Source organism: Salmo trutta, chromosome 8 (genome assembly GCF_901001165.1).
Source record: "Salmo trutta chromosome 8, fSalTru1.1, whole genome shotgun sequence".
In the NCBI taxonomy this organism is placed as follows: Eukaryota; Metazoa; Chordata; class Actinopteri; order Salmoniformes; family Salmonidae; genus Salmo; species Salmo trutta.
This window is the reverse complement of record NC_042964.1, coordinates 23,018,358-23,039,620: the sequence shown is the minus strand read 5'-3', so window position 1 is coordinate 23,039,620 and position 21,263 is coordinate 23,018,358. Positions and strand designations below refer to the sequence as shown.

Sequence of the window (21,263 nt, the reverse complement as noted above, 5' to 3'; positions counted from 1 at the left end):
GGAAGTGCCTTCTTTATATTAGAGGGGAAGCACTGACACCATCTGGGAGTTTTCCAACACTGTAAACAGTTATGGGAAGATTATAACACTGATGTGTGTATTATTATTTAATGTCATCTTCACCTTTCCCAGTATTTGTATGGGCTGGGAACTCTCTGCGATAACACTTATTTACAGTACATTTACAGTACATCCTGCATTATACAAAAATGAGAACACTGCAACTAGTAACTTTATAAAGTAAAATACTGTTACTTAGTTGCATAATACTGCACATTTGGAAAAACTGTAGAGCAGCTGCATTGGTTTGAAATTGTATAGTTCATTTAATGTACCTATTGGAAGCCATTTATTTTTGTAACTCGCTGTTTTCTTGTTTGTGTATTTATGACATCAAAAAAGAATGGGCAAATGTTGCACAATCCAGGTGTGGAAAGCTTTTAGAGACTTACTCAGAAAGACTCACACTTGCAATCGCTGCTAAAGGTGCTTCTACAAAGTATTGACTCGGGGGTGCTAATACTTATGTAAATTAGATATTTCTGTATTTTATTTTGGCCATTATGTGTTATTGTGTGTAGATTGCCGAGAATGTTTTATTTATTTAATCCATTTTGAATTCAGGCTGTAACATGACAAATTGTGGAATATGTCAAGGGGTATGAATACTTTCTGAAGGCACTGTAATTGTATGTGTGGTGTACAGAGATGAGGTAGTCATAAAAAAAATAATGTTAAACACTATTATTTCACAAAGAGTGAGTCCATGTGACTTGTCAAGCAAATTTTTACTCTTGAACTTATTTAGGCTTGCCATAACAAAGTGTTGAATACTTATTGACTCAAGACATTTCAGCTTTTCCTTTTTTATTCATTTGTAAAAGTTTCTAAAAATATAATTCCACTTTGACATTTTGCGGTATTGTGTGTAGGCAAGTGACAAAGCATTTCAATTTAATCCGGGCTGTAACACAACAAAATGTGGAAATAGTGTGTGAATTTTCTGAAGGCACTGTATACAAAACTATTAATTCAAATATTTATATGTGTAATAAAGTACAACATTTTGTATCTGACACTAACTCAACTCTAAACCTAGCTGTAGCCCTAATCCTAGCCTGAAACAAGTCTTTCACCTTCAAGGCCAAACAATGAGTGATGAGCCTATTTCTGTGATGACCAGTGGATCTGAGTTCTTCTTCCCATTCAGAAGATGTGGGCTGAGATATGGATACATTTCCCCAGTGAAGGAATTCCCAGTGAAAGAATATATATGAGCCTTAGCTTCCACATCATAAAAAGACACCAACCCTTCCTCATAATCCACAAACACCCCCACCCTCTGGGGTTTCTCCATCAGTGACAAGAGAAAAGGAGGGTCCCCCAAGGCTCCATATTGGTCCTCATTATAATGCACTATTGCCCAGTAACCATTAGTAGGATTCAAAGAGAGTTGCCCCTTCCTGTTGGCATTTCCTCTTGCAATTCCCAGATCCCAACCCGTCTTGTTCCCGACATCCACCTCCCAGTATGATCTCCCAGACGTTAACATGTTGTGCCCCAGGACGCTGCCGAAGTGATCAAAGCGATCCGGACGGTCAGGGAGGTCCTGTATCTTCCCTCCGTCTCTCACCTCTTTCCCGTCCTCAGAGAGAACCAGCTGTATGTTGGCTGTGTCTGGATCCAGGGTCACATCAACTGAATAATATCAGATATGGATGTTATTGTTATGACAAGATACAGCACAGTGTTTGGGCATGTACAAGGCCTATCAGTTGGCCTGAATGAAGTTAAAATGTGGCCTACTACAAAGTGAATGTATCGATGTATGCTAATGAAGATTGAAGTCTTTATATACTAATGTACTTCTACCCTGAAATGTAACAATACACACCTGCAAACTTCAGGATCCTCTCAAGTTCTGTGGAAGAAACACATTTTTGGGCTGTCACGGTCAATTGTAGTATGACAAAGCTAAACAAAGAATACAGCAATGTATGCAGAATATATGTCTAAAATGTACAGTGCAATCGAAAAGAATTCAGACCCCTTTGACTTTTTCCACATTTTGTTACCTTACAGCATTTTTCTCAAATGGATTCAATTGTTTTCCCCCCCTAATCAATGGGGGGACCATACCTCATAATGACAAAGCAAAAACAGGTTCAGATTTTTTGCAAAAAAAAAATGAAATATCACATTTACATAAGTATTCAGACCCTTTACTCAGTACTTTGTTGAAGCACCTTTGGCAGCGATTACAGCCTCGAGTCTTAGGTATGAAGCTACAAGCTTGGCACACTTGTACTTGGGGAGTTTCTAAAAATCTTCTCTGAAGATCCTCTCAAGCTCTGGCAGGTCGCTGCGCAGCTATTTTCCAAGTCTCTCCAGAGATGTTAGATCGGGTTCAAGTCCGGGCTCTGGCTGGGCCACTCAATCACATTCAGAGACTTGTCCCGAAGCCACTCCTGCGTTATCTTGGCTGTGTGCTTAGGGTCGTTGTCCTGTGCTCTGGAGCAGGTTTTCATCAAAGATCTCTCTGTACTTTGCTCCGTTCATCTTTCCCTCGATCCTGACTAGTCTCTCAGTCTCTGCCGCTGAAAAACATAACTGCAGCATGATGCTGCCACCACCATGCTTTACCGTAGGGATGGTGCCAGGTTTCCTCCAGACGTGACGGTTAGCATTCAGGCCAAAGTGTTCAATCTTGGTTTCATCAGACCAGATAATCTTGTTTCTCATGGTCTGATTCCTTTAGGTGCCTTTTGGCAAACTCCAAGTGGGCTGTAATGTACTTTTATCTGAGGAGTGGCTACCGTCAGGCCACTCTACCATGAAGGCCTGATTGGTTGAGTGCTACAGAGATGGTTGTCCTTCTGGAAGGTACTCCCATTTCCACAAAGGAACTCTGGAGCTCTGTCAGAGTGACCATTGGGTTCTTGGCCACCTCCCTGACCAAGGCCCTTCCCTCCGATTGCTCAGTTTGGCTGGGCGGTCAGCTCTAGGAAGAGTCTTGGTTGTTCCAAACTTCTTCCATTTAAAACCTCTTGGGGCTAGGGGGCAGTATTTTCACGGCCGGATGAAAAACGTACCCAATTTAAACAGGTTACTACTCTGGCCCAGAAAATAGAATATGCATATTATTAATAGATTTGGATAGAAAACACTCTGAAGTTTCTAAAACTGTTTGAATGGTGTCTGTGAGTATAACAGAACTCATATGGCAGGCAAAAACCTGAGAAAAATTGAATCAGGAAGTGGGAGAAATTAGAAATTTAGTTTTTCTTTTGAATCCCTTGAAAAACTACAGTGACATAGGATTGACGTAGCACCTCCTAAGGCTTCCATTGGCTGTCAACAATCTTTAGGAACTGGTTTCATCCGTCACCTGTTACCGGGCAGAAAATTGTGGCTCAGTCAATAAGTGGCCAGTCTGAGGACAGGTGTCTTGTGACGCGTGTGCACGTGACTTCGCTGTTTGTTATTTTTCTTCTGGGATGAATACCTATTGCCCGGTTGTAAAATTATCGCAATTTTACGTTAAAAAATACCCTAAAGGATTGATTGTAAACATCATTTGACATGTTTCTACAAACGGTAATGGAACTTTTGAACATTTAGTCTATGGATTTGCATCCACGCCACATGGCATTGTAAAGTGTTCTGGATGGTCAACAAAACGGTGGTATTTGGACATAAATGATGGACTTTGCAGAACAAATGAACATTTCTTGTGGAAGTGGGAGCCCTTCCGAGTGCATTCCGCCGAAGATCAGCAAAGATAAGAAAATATTTCGAACATATTTTTAGAGATTTGGCGACGCCGTGGTTGTAGGCTAACTGTATAGCTTAGCATTGAAGGCTAAGTTCTGTACTCAGAATATTGAACAATGTGCTTTTTCCGTGAAGTTATTTTGAAATCTGACAAAGTGGTTGCATTAAGGAGTAGATTATCTCTAATTCTTTAAATAATTGTTATAAATTTTGTCAACGTTTATGAGTTCTTCTGTAAATGAATGTGCCCATTCACCGGGAGTTATGGGGAGAAAACATTTTCTGAACGTCACGCGCCAATGTAGAAATTGGGTTTTTGGATATAAATATGAACTTGATCGAACAAGTCCTAGGAGTGTCATCTGATGAAGATTGTCAAAGGTTAGTGCTTAATTTTAGCTGTATATCTGGTTTTGTGACGGCTATCCGTGCTTGGAAAATTGCTTTTTTTTTTTTTTTTGCTAAGATGCTATCCTAAAATAATCTAATGTTTTGCTTTCACCATAAAGCCTTTTTGAAATCGGACAATGTGATTGGATTAACGAGTAGAGTATCTTTAAAATGCCGTATAATACCTGAATTTTAATTTTGAGATTTTTTATTTTTTTTATTTCGCGCCGTGCTATCTCACTGGTTATTGTCCAACCAATCCCGTTAACGAGATTTTATCTCGAAGGGGTCCTCAAGAGGTTTTAAGAACGATGGAGGCCACTGTGTTCTTGGGGACCTTCAGTGCTGCTGACATTTTTTGGTACCCTTCCCCAGATCTGTGCCTCGACACAATCCTGTCTCGGAGCTCTACAGACAATTCCTTCGACTTCATGGTTTGGTTTTCGACCTGACATGCACTGCCAACTGTGGGACGTTATATAGACAGGTGTGTGCCTTTCCAAATCATGTACAATCAATTGAATTTACCACAGGTGGACTCCAATGAAGTTGTAGAAACATCTCAAGGCTGATCAATTCTAACAGGATACACCTGAGCTCAATTTCGAGTCTCATAGCAAAGGGTCTGAATACTTAAGTAAATAAGGTAAAAATAAATAATCTAAAACCTGTTTTTGTTTGGACATTATGGCATATTGTGTGTAGATTGATGAGGAAATGTTTTTATTTAATCAATTTAAAAAAAGGCTGTAACGTAACAAAATGTGGAAATGGTCAAGGGGTCTGAATACTTTCCGAATGCACTGTATATATATGGTTTTCAACACTGTCTTCATCTTACCAATCGAGGAGAGCTTCTCAAGCTCCTGCTTAATTTTCTCCATCATGGCTGTACAGCTGCTTCTCATGGTACCAAAGGAGACTTTAGTATCAAGTGAGACCTCAGTCCAGTCTCTACCATCACCCAGCCCCGACAGAGATGGGAAGGTCTGGTGGAGAGACAGATGGAGAGGAAAGAGAGAGGAAAAGAGAGACTGAGTCACAGAGAAAGATGATTCAACAGTTTTATTTCATTATAGTGTATAATTATATGATTCAAAAACAATTTGACAGACAATAGACACCCAGTCCAGTACCCTCCATGCATTTCACACATACTGGTACACAAACACATGCGTCAACCAACTTAGGAACAGCTTTCAGACTTTTCAGTCACCTAGCCCAATTCAGAGTGTGAGCAGCTTGCAAACTCTTCAATCATATAGCGCAATAAAGAGTGCGAGCAGCTTGCAGACTGCTCAGTCAACTAGTGACACAGTGCAGTGCCGGGAGGAATCATTTGTGGATGATCTATGCCGCTCACAGAGCAAAAGAGTTAACGTTCAAGTAAAGTCACTCACCTGCAGGAAGTGAATGTGATCTTCTAGGTTAGCAACGTCCTCCAGCTGATCAATGATATCTCTAAGCTGTTTGATCTCTCTCTGCAGCTCTTGGGTGAGTTCTTCTGCCTCTCGCTCCACATCCTGTTGTCTCTTCTCCAGGGGCCTGAGAGCCTCTCGCTGGGTCTCCTCTACAGCTGTCATCACCACTTCAAACACAGAGTCTATCTCCCTCCTCTCCCTGTCCAGTTGGGCCTAAAGGGATAGATGGTGGACAACTCAGTATCACCTCAATGTCTACAGTGAGGGAAAAAAGTATTTGATCCCCTGCTGATATTGTATGTTTGCCCACTGACAAAGAAATGATCAGTCTATAATTTTAATGGTAGGTTTATTTGAACAGTGAGAGACAGAATAACAACAAAATAATCCAGAAAAACGCATGTCAAAAATGTTATGAATTGATTTGCATTTTAATGAGGGAAATAAGTATTTGACCCCTCTGTAAAACATGACTTAGTACTTGGTGGCAAAACCCTTGTTGGCAATCACAGATGTCAGACGTTTCTTGTAGTTGGCCACCAGGTTTGCACACATCTCAGGAGGGATTTTGTCCAACTCCTCTTTGCAGATCTCCTCCAAGTCATTAAGGTTTCGAGGCTGACGTTTGGCAACTCGAACCTTCAGCTCCCTCCACAGATTTTCTATGGGATTAAGGTCTGGAGACTGGCTAGGCCACTCCAGGACCTTAATGTGCTTCTTCTTGAGCCACTCCTTTGTTGCCTTGGCCATGTGTTTTGGGTCATTGTCATGCGGGAATACCCATCCACGACCCATTTTCAATGCCCTGGCTGAGGGAAGGAGGTTCTCACCCAAGATTTGACGGTACATGGCCCCGTCCATCGTCCCTTTGATGCGGTGAAGTTGTCCTGTCCACTTAGCAGAAAAACACCCCCAAAGCATAATGTTTCCACCTCCATGTTTGATGGTGGGGATGGTGTTCTTGGGGTCACAGGCAGCATTCCTCCTCCTCCTCCAAAAATGGCGAGTTGAGTGGATGCCAAAGAGCTCCATTTTGGTCTCATCTGACCACAACACTTTCACCCAGTTGTCCTCTGAATCATTCAGATGTTCATTGGCAAACTTCAGACAGGCATGTATATGTGCTTTCTTGAGCAGGGGGACCTTGCGGGCACTGCAGGATTTCAGTCCTTCACGGCGTAGTGTGTTACCAATTGTTTTCTTGGTGACTATGGTCCCAGCTGCCTTGAGATCACTGACAAGATCCTCCCATGTAGTTCTGGGCTGATTCCTCACCGTTCTCATGATCATTGCAACTCCACGAGGTGAGATCTTGCATGGAGCCCCAGGCCGAGGGAGATTGACAGTTCTTTTGTGTTTCTTCCATTTGCGAATAATCGCACCAACTGTTGTCACCTTCTCACCAAGCTGCTTGGCGATGGTCTTGTAGCCCATTCCAGCCTTGTGTAGGTCTACAATCTTGTCCCTGACATCCTTGGAGAGCTCTTTGGTCTTGGCCATGGTGGAGAGTTTGGAATCTAATTGACTGATTGCTTCTGTAGACAGGTGTATTTTATACAGGTAACAAGCTGAGATTAGGAGCACTCCCTTTAAGAGTGTGCTCCTAATCTCAGCTCGTTACCTGTATAAAAGACACCTGGGAGCCAGAAATCTTTCTGATTGAGTGGGGGTCAAATACTTATTTCCCTCATTAAAATGCAAATCTATTTATAACATTTTTGACATGCGTTTTTCTGGATTTTTTTGTTGTTATTCTGTCTCTCACTGTTCAAATAAACCTACCATTAAAATTATAGACTGATCATTTATTTGTCAGTGGGCAAACGTACAAAATCAGCAGGGGATCAAATACTTTTTTCCCTCACTGTATTTCATTCCCTCTCTGTTTTTGCCTATCTATCTGTCTCACTTTTCACTTGACTTTTCTCTGTGCTTGTCTCACTATCTGTGCGTGTACAGTATGTCTCCAGATCTCTTTCTGTATGCATGTCTCACACTCTGTATCTCTTGTCCCTCTCTATGTGCAACAGGTCTCTCTGTCTCATGTTTAACTATCTCACTGTTACGGTGCTCCACCTCTGTATCTGCATGTGGACTTGTCGTACCTCACTCCGACTCACACAGGACTCCCCTTGCAAGCATATACCTAATGTATTTGTGCATGCAGTCCAGTTTTTTTACTATCTTTGCTCTCGCTCTCTCGCTCTTCTTGTAGAGCACTGTTACAGCACAGCTCTGTGCTTGCAGGTAGACATGTAGTACCGCACTCTGAACACTCAGGACTCACCTTGCAGAGGTCCATGGATTCCCTGATCTCCTCCGCCTTTCTCTCTCTCTCCAGGATCCTTTCCTGCATATCAGCCAGACTGCTACCCAGCTGACCCTTGGAAATTAAAAAACATGGAAAGAAAAGGAATTATACATTAGTTTATCATTATTAATGTAATTTAATGTAATAATCACTCAATACACACTCTCCTTCAGACTCACCCAATACTATACACATAGCCATCATTGAACCCTTAGGAATTATGACCTCACCTTCTTCTTGTCCCACTCCATTTCTGTGGAGACGACCTCGTGACCCTCCTCCATGCAGAGGGCACAGACACAACGCCCCTCCGCCCTGCTGTACAACTCCAGAGGTCGACCATGGGTCAGACAGGCCCTCCCATCCAGGTCATCCACAGGGGCCACCAACCTATGTATACATTTTTACACTTTCCAATCAAGAAAAGTAAGAATAAAAAACAAGTGTATCCAAGTGTGTTTTCTGGTGTTATTTCCTATTATGTAAATTCTGAGTTTCTTCAAGTTTTTTGGTATGAACTGTGATTAAGAATCAATAAAGTCAAAGTCAACCTGTGGCCCTTCAGCCTATCTGCAGAGGTGTGGGTTTGCAGGTGAGTCTCGCAGTATGAGGCCAGGCACAGCAAGCAGGACTTATGGGCCTTGAGTTTCCTCTCAGTGCAGACATCACAGGCCACCTCGCCCAAGGCTCCGGTATACTCCCCTGGCTTCCTTTCCTGGGCCTTCTTCAGTTCTTGGATTAGGGACCTGAGGATGATGTTCACCTGTGGGTAAAATTGTATTGCGCTTTTATGCTTTGTTTATCCATTCATTATTCAATCTTATACAACTTTATTTATCACCTCAGGGACAATTAAGAAAAGCAAGTCAGTTTTTTATTCCTTATTTTATCAGGTGACTTGACTGATAATACTATATTATTTACATCAATGACTTACGGAAATTAAAAAACATAGTAAAAATATATAGTTAACCTATAAAATATATAAGCAAGCAAAAAACAAACAATACAAAATGTAATAGAAACATAAGATTGGGCATAGAATCATAAGAAACACATTCTTCCTTAAAAAGGTCCTTAGGCAGCCGTCTGAACTGCCTCAGAGGCACCAATTCCTCCAATTTCAGCGAACTCGGTAGACTCAGGCGTACTCAACTCTTACCCTACGAGGTCCGGAGACCGCTGGTTTCCTGTTCTACCTGATAATTAATCTCACACACCTGGTGTCCCAGGTCTAAATCAGTCCCTGGTTAGAGGGGAACAATGTAAAAATGCAATGGAACTGACTTCGAGGTCCAGAGTTTAGTTCGAGGGCTGTAGACCATTCCATAAGCAAGGTGCAAAATAGCTAAAGGCAGATTTACCTAACTCTGTGCAAGATCTAAGCGATCTCCAGGGAGAGCCATCCCTAAGACCGTGTCTGATTTCTGTAGGATAACAGAGAAGTGAGGTACGGTGATCGTTTATGCAAGATGGATTTATAAACCAAAAAAACGCGCAATGCATCTATGAAACGTCAAAGATGGCCAGTCTACTTTCTGGTACAGAGTTCAGTGATGTGTGCTGAAACTATCACCTGTAATAAAGAGTAACGCAGAAACTGCCTCCAGTGGCTTCAATGGAGTGGCAGCTGAGTTCATATAGATGATATCGCCGTAATCTAAGACAGGAGTGAATGTCGACTGAATTATTTGTTTTCTGCTATCGAACGAAAGGTATGATATATTCCATTAAAACAAGCCCGTTCTTAACTAACTCATCTACATGCTTTTTGAAGGAAAGCCTATCATAAATCTAGATGCCCAGATATTTATAAGCGGTGACACGATCAATGAGAGCACCACCCAATGTATGTATGCATAAATCACACATTTTTGGGATCGGAAAAAATCCATATACTTGGTTTTACCTGCATTACGTACCAATATTCAATTCAACGAAGGTTACAAGTGTCATTATCAACACATCCTCCATATAAAAAAATTAAGTACACAACAGACATCATTCCCCAATACAATACATCCCCCCAACCACATTTGATGTATTTAAGTTGATGTAAATACTGCCAACTAGTGGGGAAAATGGCTGAGACAGGATGTGTTATATTGAGTTTTTCTAGCACTTAAAATGTCTGGACTGCCTTATTACTTGTGGGTTTCTCCATAAATGCATCTTGAAGAAGAAGAGGAAGACTAATATTCACCTGCGGGTTACCCCTCAGATGCTGCTTGCAGAGGGGGCACGCGAGGTCATTCAAGTGGAGGTTGCGGCCCAGGCAGGACTTGCAGAAGCTGTGGCCACAGTGGGTGGTGACGGGGTTTTCAAACAGGTCCAGACAAATAGAGCAGTAGAGATGGTGCTTGATCAGAATAGGGGTGTCCATTTTGACAGTGTGTAAGGAAGAGAAGGCCATGTCTGGAGCTGGAGTCCTTTAACCTGTCAATATCAAGTATTTGAGAGAGTGTTTGTTGTCTGCAATTTGATGAATAAAAAAGTTGAAAGAGGTGTTGTTGGAGATACACTATTTATCGTTAATACCCTGCTGAAAAAAACACAGCATTGACCAGCTGATCATGCTGGTAGCAAGTGGATGCTGGTGACTTCACTGTGTTTTGGACAATGATGACCAGCATATGCTGGTGATGCTGGTAACCATCATCAAAGTGCTTAATTATTTTTTTCTTCCCCCTAATACAGTGGCGACAACAGACCTGCAAGCAGTGTTGCCAACTCCTCAGTAAGGAACGTGGCTAGTGGCTGTCCTAAAAGTCGCTAGAAGTTGCTAAATGACGTCATCACCGAATTTGCATAATTGGCCATATGCATGTAATTGTGATGGACGCTGTAGGAGAGAGGAATAACATAGATTTCTACATTTATTTTGCAACGCTCGTGCACGCGACGCGAGCGGTGTGGTCAGCCTGTCCCCAAATTAATATAATTGGTTCATAGTTTGTTTTGATATTTTAACCTGTGTGCCATGATCGCATTTGGTGTGGGGGGCCAAAATAAATTTATGCATGATGGCGCACAGCCGGTTTGGGTTCCGTGTTACAGGCTGACCACACCGCTCTTGGCGCGTGCGCGAGCGTTGCAAAATAAATGTAGAAATCTGTTATTCAATTATTGCACCCACACTGCTCGCTCGTGGCAACGAGTGTCTGCGTTGCCAAGGACTAAAATAGAAATCAGTTCTATTTCTGATGCAGATCGCGCTGCAAGTCCTGCCTCTCCCATCTCCTCATTGGTTTATAGAAGTGGGTACCCACGTGCCATCTCAATGGTTATACCCACGTGGGTGACTGAAAGACGAACGATGTCAGTGTCGGTAATGCACCTAATTTATGAAAGTTGCCAATCGCAAAGTAAAGTCAAGAGAAGAAAAAGCCTGGAAGGAGGAGAGATGACTAGAAACGATTCGGTTGACCGTTTTATGTGTGGGTTAAATGGCGGAGTAGAGGACCTTGTGCATTTCAGGTTTAATAACAACTCAATGTTTATATCCCAGGACAAATTAGCTAGCAACAGCAAGCTAGCTAAATAGGACAAATTAGCTAGCAAGTGCAAGCTAACTAGCTAAATTGCCATAAATGTTTAATGCTTAACGACCTGTCCCCAAATTAATATAATTGGTTCAGAGTTTGTTTTGATATTTTAACCTGCGTGTCGTGATCACGTTTGGTGTGGGGGGACTAAATAAATGTATGCACGATGGCGCACAATGGCACACGCGTGCAGCCGGTTTGGGTTCCGTGTTAGACCATGCTGGACCAGTATAGACCCGCATGGACCAGCATCACCAGCCTAAACTGGTCACCAGCATACCAGCTTGACCAGGTAGTCGGCCAGCCTAACCAGCTAGACGATGCTGGTCGGCCAGCATAAGCAGCTAGAACATGCTGGTCATACCAGCTTGAACAGCATCAGAACAGCATGGATCAGCATAGACCATCTTGAAACTTAGTCGGGTCTATGCTGTTTTTTTTTCAGCAGGGTAAGTATTCATCATTCACTGAGAGACTAAAAGCATATCAGCAATGCCATCTCTTTCCAATGTGGGCTCTCAGGTTTTGATGAAAGGACGGAGATTATGTACATTCTTGGTCTTACTTTTAACTACCCACAAGTTACAATTTTGGAGATTCTGGAAGGTAGTGTGCGCCACTGAATTACAGTGAATTACTGCCCTCTGGTGATAGGAGTACAGTAAACTCTAGAGTACATTGTCTATTGAGGCATTTGAATTAGCAAAATGAGAGTGAGAAGTGAGCACACAGACATGCGGGTATGCCCACAGATGGTCTGACTGGCACACCTAGGTAATGAGACAAGCCCGAAGGCACTTGTGTACCTACAGTAACTTCCATATCACAATAATCAGAAAACAAAGAATAAAACAACCACAAACAGGAAACATAATAACAGTATATGATAGAAGTGTACTTTTTATATGTTTTGACTATATTTTAAGGAGTTATTAAATATTAAATAAGGGAAATTGTTGACTGGTTTTGATCCAGAAGTGAGAAAAACAATGTAGTAATTACTGTAATGTGTCAAAATGTACAATAAGTATATCTATAGTACAGTACCTTATTTCATCTCATTTATTACATTATAAGCATCGTACATGTCAATCATACTTACATTGTACATCATCAACCAAAAACAATCAATTACAAATTACATGTATACCTAATTTCTTGACAGTCACATGATGTACACTTAAAAGTAATACAATCTGTTATATATGCAACAAAAAAATAAGTATTGCCAGTACCTTTCAGATGATGTGAACTTCCTTTACTCTGGGATCATATGGGCATCCTTTACTTTGTCCCATTCTTTTTCCTCCCTTGAGTTTCATTTCAGCTAAAATAAAGACCAGTTCCCTTTTCCATGAAGGAGGTATGTCTTCATCGGTAGTAGAATTGGCAGAAGCATGGGTGTGTGGAAAACCTGTTTGTGTGTGTGTCTCAACTCTGGTGGGAGGAGCACGGGCTCATTGTAATGCCTGCAATGGAATTAAATGGAATGGTATCAAACACAAACATATGGAAACCACGTTTGACTCGATTCCACTGATTCCATTCCAGCCATTACAATGACCCCATCCTCCTATAGCTACTTCCATCAGTCTCCTCTGGTGTGCGCATGCTGTTTCTTTTACTTGAGATTTGAAAGTCAAACACCTTTCCATTAGGTTAACAATAGGCTACAGTATTTACTTAATCCAATGACAAACTCTGCTAAATGCACAATCACAAATTGGTACAACCCTGCATAATACTTGATTGGTGGTCATACTTTCTCTAACACAATACTAAACATTTTGAATAAATTCTAAGATAAATTATATATAGATAAAAAATCCCCCAAAAAATCACATTCACTCTGGTCAAATTGTAACAAGACATAAATAATCAACCATGACTGCACACTGTGGACAGGATATGATAAACTCGACATAAACATAAATTATACACATTAAAGTCACATTTCCTTTGGTAAAATGGTAAGTCAAGGTTACAATAAATACATAGTTCCCGATATTTCTCATTGTAAAAATCTTGAGGACAGACAAAAAGGTTGAATGATGTTAAACAATCAAAAATGTTCCTGAGTAAAAAAGACATGTCTTATTTTAGAGGAGGCTCAATGTAGTTTTCTACTATCTCTTGAGGATATTTCTAGTTTCTCCTGTAGTTCTTGGATCAGGGACTTGATGATGTGTGACCAGTCCTTGTTGTGTAGAGGAGTGGACAGTGATGGGAATCTCTATTTGTAGAGGGGGGAAATCCGTCAAAAAGAGTAACAACTTGTTGTTTGGGCTTGTTTGTGTTGTGAAATTAAATCTATAACATATATATTTATATATGTTGGCCAAAAATGTTAACATTTGATTTATAAAGACAGGAAATGGGGATACTGACTTGTAGAAGGGTGAGGTGGTCCTCAGTGTGTGAGAGCTGCTCCAACTCAGTGCTTCTCCTCTGTAGCTCAGTGATTTCCTGCTCCATCTCTTTGACCAACCATTCAGCCCGCCTCTCTGCTGCTTTCTGTTTCTCTTCAGTCACTTCAACGAGCTCCACTGATTGTTGGAGGTCCTCCATCTTCTTCAGTCTCTCCTGGATCATCTGCTGAAACTTCATCATGGACTTCTTTAGCTTAACCTGTGGATGAATCAGTGGAATTCAAATCAGAAAAACGTACAATATCAGTCAACTCTCTAAGTTGGAAAAACAGTTAAATCAAATCTGCATTTTGGCCCAATGTTTAAAAACCCTGAAATCGCTTACAGTACATACTGTATGTACGGATGTATGTACAGATTCTTACAGATACAGTATCTCTGAATGTTAGGTGTATGTTTTGTATATTTATAAAAACGAATTTTATGGACTTTGTGACGGAGAAGTTTGTCACTGGCAGCGGGAAGGATTTGGTAAACTAACACACCCACACTCATCTCCCCATCCCTGCTCCATTTTCAGCTTCGTTAGCAATGTGGGTCGACACAAGTTAATTTAGCGATCTCAGTTCATACTTTACACACACCATTCTTACCTCCCTTCAGTAACAGTTTGGTATGGTATAAAGAATTCGCAGACAAGCTTTCATGTTTAATTTAAGTGATGGTTTTTGTACTCAATGTTTTGGATCACCGCTCTATTCGTTTCGGTTTCTCTCTCCGTCTCTGTAGCTTCCGGGTATGCTGGAATAAGGACTACTACAAATGCTGACCCAGTACGTCCTGTCCTTTGATCTTTTGAACAATCTGTGTAAATGGCCACAAAATCCTGATACACAGTATCCAGACGTCTCTTAAACAAATCAGACGGATCAACACCCTCACCTTCCTGTAGTTTCTCCAACACTTCTAGATCAACTACCGGAGGTGGGAGTAGCCATGGCAGATTGATAGGAATAGCTACCTTTAGACTAAACTCCCTTCCATACAGTCCCATCTCCTTCGTCTGGGTATTACCCACCCATCCAAAGCTCGTGTTCTGTCTTCGCTTATGTTCCCTGCATGCCTGTAAAATCCCTTTTGCAGGATGAGACACCCCTTGTCCCGTTAGGATGACCCAATGATTAATTGCCAGCTGCTGTCTCCTAATCTGCAATGGCATATCCCCCATCTCCACCTGTAGTGCAGCCAATGGGGAGGTCTGAAACGTCCCACTACATATTCTGAGTCCTTGCCCCTGTATGACATCTAGCCTTTCTAATGAGGTCCGGGCTGACGAACAATACGCTATACTGCCATAGTCTATTACAGATCGGATCAATGCAACATACATGGTCCTCAATGAGGAATGCCCAGCCTCCCACTCCTTCCCCATCAAACAGCACCTTCTTACACTTTCCCACCACTCTCTCAATGTGTTCTGCCCAGGTCAGTCTAGTGTGAAATTATACAGCAAGGAACCTGAAGGAACCCACCCTCTCCAAGATTTTCTCATATAACCTCAAGCATACCTCATCTCTCACCTTCCTCCTGGTAAAGAACACTGTCTAATGCCCACCACTCTATCTCATCAATTGCTTCCTGTACCTTCCTGACTATGTATGGAACATTTCTTCCTCTCTTCCATAAGGCCCCATCATCTGCAAATAACAACCTCTCAATATCTGGCCGTACCTGAGAGGTAAACATCATTGATTATGATTGAGAACAACAGAGGACTAATCATGTTCCCCTGCGGTGTACCGTTATCCACCAGGTAGCTGCCTGATAGAGACTTCCCCAACCTCACCTGGATAGACCTTTATCCAGTTGTATGTTCTTCCTCCTACCCCAATAATATCAAGCTTGATTAACTACCCCTCCTTCCACATCATATCATACACCTGCTCCACATCAAAAAAGACAGCTACAACAGTCTCCTTGTTCACCTGAGCCTCCCTGACATCCGCTTCTAAGCAGAGCACTGGGTCCATAGTTTCCCTTCCTGAACCCACTCTGATTTGGTGAATAGCGTCAGTAGCTGTCCCCACCCAATTATTCATACTATCCACATCCCCTCTCATATCTACCCGAGCCATCACCTGCTCACTCAACTCCTGAAACTGATCCCACTTTGTCCTTCCAAACACCCACCTGCCTACTCCATCCACTGACACCACCTGCTCCCTCTGGCCTACTGTGCATACTACGGGGTAATGATCACTCCCTACTGTCAACTCCTCCCCATACCTCCCACTCACAGATTCTTGCCATGGCACTAGATACCAGAGTGAGGTCCAAGACAGACTCTTTCCCTCTGGCTCCATCAATCCTGGTCCCTCAGCCATCATTCAGGCACACCAGATTCTCCATCACTTGGCCATTTCCACCCCCCACCCCCCATTAAAGTCTACCCACCCCATTACCTTATTTCTATCCTGGCCCTCCACCCTCTCCAGCACTTCCAGGTCCAATATCCCCCCCACACATCTCTGTCCCTACGAACCACTACATATCCCAGTATGATAAACTCCACAGTACATTTGAGCTATGTTTCTGCACACAAATCACATCAGGCTTAGCTGGCATGTTTACAATGAACTGCTTGATCTCCTGTCCATTAGCCAACAGGCTTTGAACATTCCATTGTAGTACTATCACAACAACTAAGATCCAGTAATAAATGACTCCAGGACCTGAACTACAGCAATCGGGCTGGCTTTCTAGTGCCAGTCCGATTCATGTGAATGGGCGTATTGAAAGACACCATGTCAGTAGCTATAGGGTTATGTAGATGTGTTATATTGTGATATATTATGATAAACCAATTGCAAAGGTTCAATGAAGATATTTCATGATATGTTAAGCTGAGTGGAAAATGTAGGCTTTGATGTTTGTAATGGCTTAATTAATTAATGAGTTCGGTATGTTCTGATGGGAGGGGCTTCCCCTACAAAATGAGCCTCTCTTTCAGTTCAAGGGGGGACCTTTTTCATTGAGCTGTTCTTTGAGCACCGGTTAGCTGTCCCCATAATGTATACTTTGTGGCAGTAGTGTTTTCTTTCAGAATCACTATGTAAACAAACACCCTTGCACAGAAGTGCTTTTGCGGCTCCGCCAGCGTTTAAGTTTAATATAGGCTTAAGTTTCAGTTAAGGTTTTTCAGTTTAGCCTTCTGGCTACTCTACACGACAGACTTGGTACATAAAACTGTTGAATGAATGCAATGTGAAAACTCAACATGCTAACTATAATTTTCCCAAAAAAAACATATTGATGTATTTGCCTTGCCTTCTTTTTTGTTGCTTCCATGGCGATGGTGACCACCCGATGACCCCTGTGATCAGTCTGGACACACATAGCACAGACGCAGGTCTGATCGCTCCGACAAAACTTGGCCAACTGCCTCCCGTGGAGTCTACAGACAGGCTCATCCAGGTTCTTCCACACAGTGACCAGTGGATGGCGCCCTAGAGCCGAGTCCCTGTAGTGAGGCTCCAGGTGGATCTCACAGTACGAGGCCAGGCACACCAGACATGACTTCACTGCTCTACACCTCTTTTCTGGACAGATATCGCAGGGCACCTCACCTGCTCTGAGTGCGGCTTGGTTTTCCTCCCACGGGGCAACATTATGTAGGGTTGGCTTCGTTTTTAGCTGTGGCCTGATAGGGGAAACGGTGTAAAAGTGTGTAAAAGTTGCACACACTCAATAGCCATGTATCCATTTTATACACATTCAACTATTGGGAGTTGAGCATTATATTAAGTGTGCAACTTTCTTTTTATTATATACTGTATTTAATGTACTATTTCTTCAGTCAGCACCTCTCCTACTGTTTTGTGTGTGTGTGTGTCAATGCATGATTTTTACCTTATGGGGAAACATTTCATACAGAGGGGACACTGGCAGGCACCATTGAGTCTCCAGTACTCCCCGATACAGCCCAGGCAGAAGCGATGGCCACAGGGGATAGAGACTGGATTGGTGAAGTAATCTAGACAGATGCAGCATTGAGGCAGTGCAGACATCCCTGAGAATAGAACAGTATAAATTGATTTTTCCCATGGAGTGAAATCATGAAATGGTATGGTACATGGGTATAGGAAACAATTTCCTGAATAAATTACCATTGTTAGGAATAATATCAGTTGTAGGATATTGGCTACATTTTTATAGTTATTGAACAAATAAATAAAGGACGGCGGTTTCTGCAAATTGATGCACTCATACACAGGAATGCAAGATCACAATGTCATCATAGTGATGGTTATAAAACGTCATGGCTGAGTCCCAAATGTCACCCTATTCCCTATGGGCCCTGTTCAAATGTAGTGCACAATAAAGGGAATAGGGTTCCATTTAGGATGCATACAGCCCCATATAAAGAAAAAGTGTTCCCGGAACTGTGCGTTGTGTAACACTTTATAAATCCTCAGTGTAATCTGAACATTAGTGATAATGCTGCTTCCTCTGTGATTTGGAACAGAGATAGTTAACCCATTAGTGACTAGAGGCCATTGTACAGTAAACTGCCCATAGCCATTCATACAAAGAAAACATACCACAGAACCGCTGAGACTCTTGAGACTACTTTAATAGGAACACTTATTGGGCAGGTTTCCTGAACACAGATTAAACCTAGTCCTGGACTAAGATGCACTTTTAATGGAGAATCTCCACAGAACATGTATTTTAGTCCTGAACTAGGCTTCAAAAAAGGCACAGCATCATCAACCACAACAGAACCAAGTGACCACATACACGTTAGATGACAGTTTACTTTTAGCAACTGTTCCTCCACCTCTGGCTCTAACTCCTTCTACAGGCACATACAGCATGACATCACAGTGTAGAAAAACATCAAATGAAAAGTACTTTCATTTATTAATACGAGTGATATTCTACTAATATAAATGATCCAAAACGAATTTGACCTACCAGCTCTGTACCAAGGATGACGAATTGTCAAGTCAGGTCCGAGGCTTACAGTGGCACAAGTGTGTATGTGCTATAAACTAGTACTCTCACAAGGGTACGCCTTGTCACTGATGGTAAAGGGGAGGTACATTTGGACTCTGAACGAGCAGTATTGCAGCATCCTTATCCCACATTCTTATAAACATGTTCTTATAAACATTCCCTAAAGGGGAGTTGTTCCTTCCTTGTTCACTCTAATCAGTTGTACTTTACCCTCTTGCAAATCTTACATAAACAGTTTTTGAAAAAATGTGTAAATAAGGCATCATTTCACACACATGTGATCTCAGCAGTGACAACTTGTAATTCCTTTCGAACTTTTATCATTGTTATGAGGAAACTAACCTCTGCCGAGTCACCAACAACGGGATTTTCCGGGTTTTGTACGGGATCTAGTTTCATGCGTTTCTTTTGCGTCTGCTACGTTAGGTTATGAGGAAACAGATTCTATATACACCCCCGGATTTCAATACATCAGAGGAAAATAGTAAGGTGTGCCACGTCCTTTAAGTTTGTGTTAACACCTTTCATGGTGTCTGTATTTTCACTTCGCGGTACTGGATAGAGCTCTCAAACTGTATTTGTACTTTATCCAATCTATGAAAATGACCAACGACTCAGACTTCGTTATCATGCTGTAGAGTTAAACATAAGGGTAAAGATTCCCGGCGGAAAACAAGCCAAAGAATAAGTAGATGTGTGACTTTTGCAGCACGTCATAAAAAAAGACACCTGTCCTTTCTCGTAAGCCACAGACTCTTCTCGGTTTGGAGTTCAGGTAGATGGTGGTAAGTCTTTTTGACCGCCTTCTTCCGGTTGACAGTCTTCTTGGAAACTCCAACTCTTCTTGGAAACTCCAACTTCCCACCAACGGCGTCTAGAGTTGAAGCCCTTCTCTCCCAAGACCGCTGAGTTGTAGTCAAAACTGTTTGGGTTGTCAGACACAGTCTGGGATATTTTGGTTTCTTTATTCGTGTCTTTCCTGGATAATCTTTTGCACCTCTGCTTTAGTGGACCTATGCTCAGCCTGTGGGAAATGCATGTAAATAATGCACGAAGACAACTGTTAAAGGAGGGCTGAATTTCTTGCTTTACCCTTGGTTTCAATTCTCCTCATTAGAAAATGCGACTGAGAACGAGATTTGGGTCTTGGAGGCATTCTTCGATGTGGGAAGCGCTTGTACTTTCACTCTACCAATACATAGTTAGTCACTCATCCTTCTAAATAACTTGAACAAGTCTAACCAGGTCTTGTATCTGGAAGTAGTCTAGACTAGCTAGCAAATTAGACCACTTTTTTTCGCCAGTTTCTGCCGGCCGCTGTGCAACCACCATGGCAAAGTTGGTTTGACTTTGGATAGCCTGTCTCTGGGGCTAGTAAGAAACGGACAATAAATTACACAATGTAAACAGGACAATATTTTCACATTTTTGTTGTCTCAAATGCTTTCAACATTTGTATGTGCATTTCTACAACTTATAGATGGTTTGGGGTTTTTAAGTAATTGACATTTGGAGCTATTGGCATTTATTTATTTTTTACCATGGGCATTATGGTCAGGTCGGGTGCAGCTGTGCTCCCAATTGATGATTACTTGGGTGCTGCCAGCTGTGGGCAGGATTTAAATAAACCCAACCTAAGGAAAACTTATGGTCCCCTTCATTCTGTGACATAATTTCTTCCTAATCATTTTACAAATCTCCGTTTTGGACGAGATTGACTTTATTACCAAAATGATCCTATTTCCACTTTGTAGTCAATTTTAATACTAGAATGTTTGACTAATATCGATGCTACATATGCCTTTTTCTATCTGATAAATTGTTTATTGCCTTTGGTTTTTCTTTAAGGAGAGATCTAGAAAATAATGATTTGAATAAATCTAATACATTTCTTACCTTTTGTTTGACTCCCTCCTCAATGGGCACAGTATTGTGACACTTGTGGTCTGTCTCAGTACACAAAACATACACTCAGTTCTGGTCACTCCTACAGAACAACTCCAGGAGTCTTTTGTGCTTCTTACACATCCTGTTCTCCGTAGGGTCAATCAGCTTGTGTCTCTTCAGAGTCACCACTCTCTGATGAGGCTCCAGGTGAATCTCACAGTAAGAGGTCAGACACGCCAGGCAGGACTGAGGGGCCTTGAGCTTCCTTGTAGTACAAACATCACCAGCCATCTAACAGTGTTTGTGGAGACCTCAGGTTTCACATAGAACCGCTTCTTACATTTTGGACATTGGCATATCTCACTGTCATCCCAGTGTCCACCAATACAGGCTTTTCAGAAGGTGTGGCCATAAGGACTGGTATAACTGGATCAGTGAACACATTCAGGCAGATAGAGCACTGGAACTGCTCTTCTGGCAGAAGGCTTCTGTCAACATTCAATGATGAAATCTATATGGGGGGGGATTATGTTATTATGATTACATT

At 41.9% G+C, this 21,263-nt stretch overlaps 2 protein-coding genes across 6 annotated transcripts; both read right to left on the bottom strand.

Moving 5' to 3' along the window:
- Positions 1–850: 850 nt before the first annotated feature.
- Positions 851–12,840, bottom strand: LOC115198525 (E3 ubiquitin-protein ligase TRIM39-like). Its single transcript, XM_029760504.1, has 9 exons — positions 12,677–12,840; positions 10,100–10,332; positions 8,448–8,659; positions 8,127–8,286; positions 7,873–7,968; positions 5,565–5,798; positions 5,006–5,153; positions 1,895–1,921; positions 851–1,698 (listed from the first exon to the last, which is right to left on the bottom strand). The coding sequence occupies exons 2-9, from the start codon at positions 10,307–10,309 to the stop codon at positions 1,139–1,141; spliced, it is 1,647 nt and encodes a 548-aa protein (XP_029616364.1). The 5' UTR covers positions 10,310–10,332; positions 12,677–12,840; the 3' UTR covers positions 851–1,138.
- LOC115198526 (E3 ubiquitin-protein ligase TRIM47-like) lies at positions 12,489–21,080 on the bottom strand. Of its 5 annotated transcripts, XM_029760508.1 has the most exons (6): positions 20,726–21,080; positions 19,172–19,853; positions 17,720–17,879; positions 17,138–17,510; positions 13,830–14,069; positions 13,061–13,674 (listed from the first exon to the last, which is right to left on the bottom strand). In XM_029760508.1, exons 3-6 carry the CDS (start codon positions 17,875–17,877, stop codon positions 13,552–13,554), a joined length of 894 nt encoding a protein of 297 aa, XP_029616368.1. In that variant the 5' UTR covers positions 17,878–17,879; positions 19,172–19,853; positions 20,726–21,080; the 3' UTR covers positions 13,061–13,551. The 5 variants fall into 5 exon arrangements, with proteins under 5 accessions (XP_029616369.1, XP_029616368.1, XP_029616367.1 ...); XM_029760509.1 differs by lacking the exons at positions 13,061–13,674; positions 19,172–19,853; positions 20,726–21,080 and adding exons at positions 12,489–12,910; positions 18,788–19,157; XM_029760507.1 differs by lacking the exon at positions 19,172–19,853.
- Positions 21,081–21,263: the final 183 nt, after the last annotated feature.

Excerpts from the sequence above, each read along its gene's own strand:
- LOC115198525 (XM_029760504.1), bottom strand. The coding sequence starts at position 10,309 with ATGGCCTTCTCTTCCTTACACACTGTCAAAATGGACACCCCTATTCTG. Across the intron at positions 5,154-5,564 it reads ATCACATTCACTTCCTGCAG|ACCTTCCCATCTCTGTCGGG; the intron begins GTGAGTGACTTT and ends TCTCTCCACCAG. Across the intron at positions 1,699-1,894 it reads GAGGATCCTGAAGTTTGCAG|TTGATGTGACCCTGGATCCA; the intron begins GTGTGTATTGTT and ends GATATTATTCAG.
- LOC115198526 (XM_029760508.1), bottom strand. The coding sequence starts at position 17,877 with ATGTCTGCACTGCCTCAATGCTGCATCTGTCTAGATTACTTCACCAAT. Across the intron at positions 14,070-17,137 it reads TGGAAGCAACAAAAAAGAAG|GTTAAGCTAAAGAAGTCCAT; the intron begins GCAAGGCAAATA and ends ATTCATCCACAG. Across the intron at positions 13,675-13,829 it reads ACCACCTCACCCTTCTACAA|AGATTCCCATCACTGTCCAC; the intron begins GTCAGTATCCCC and ends CTCTACAAATAG.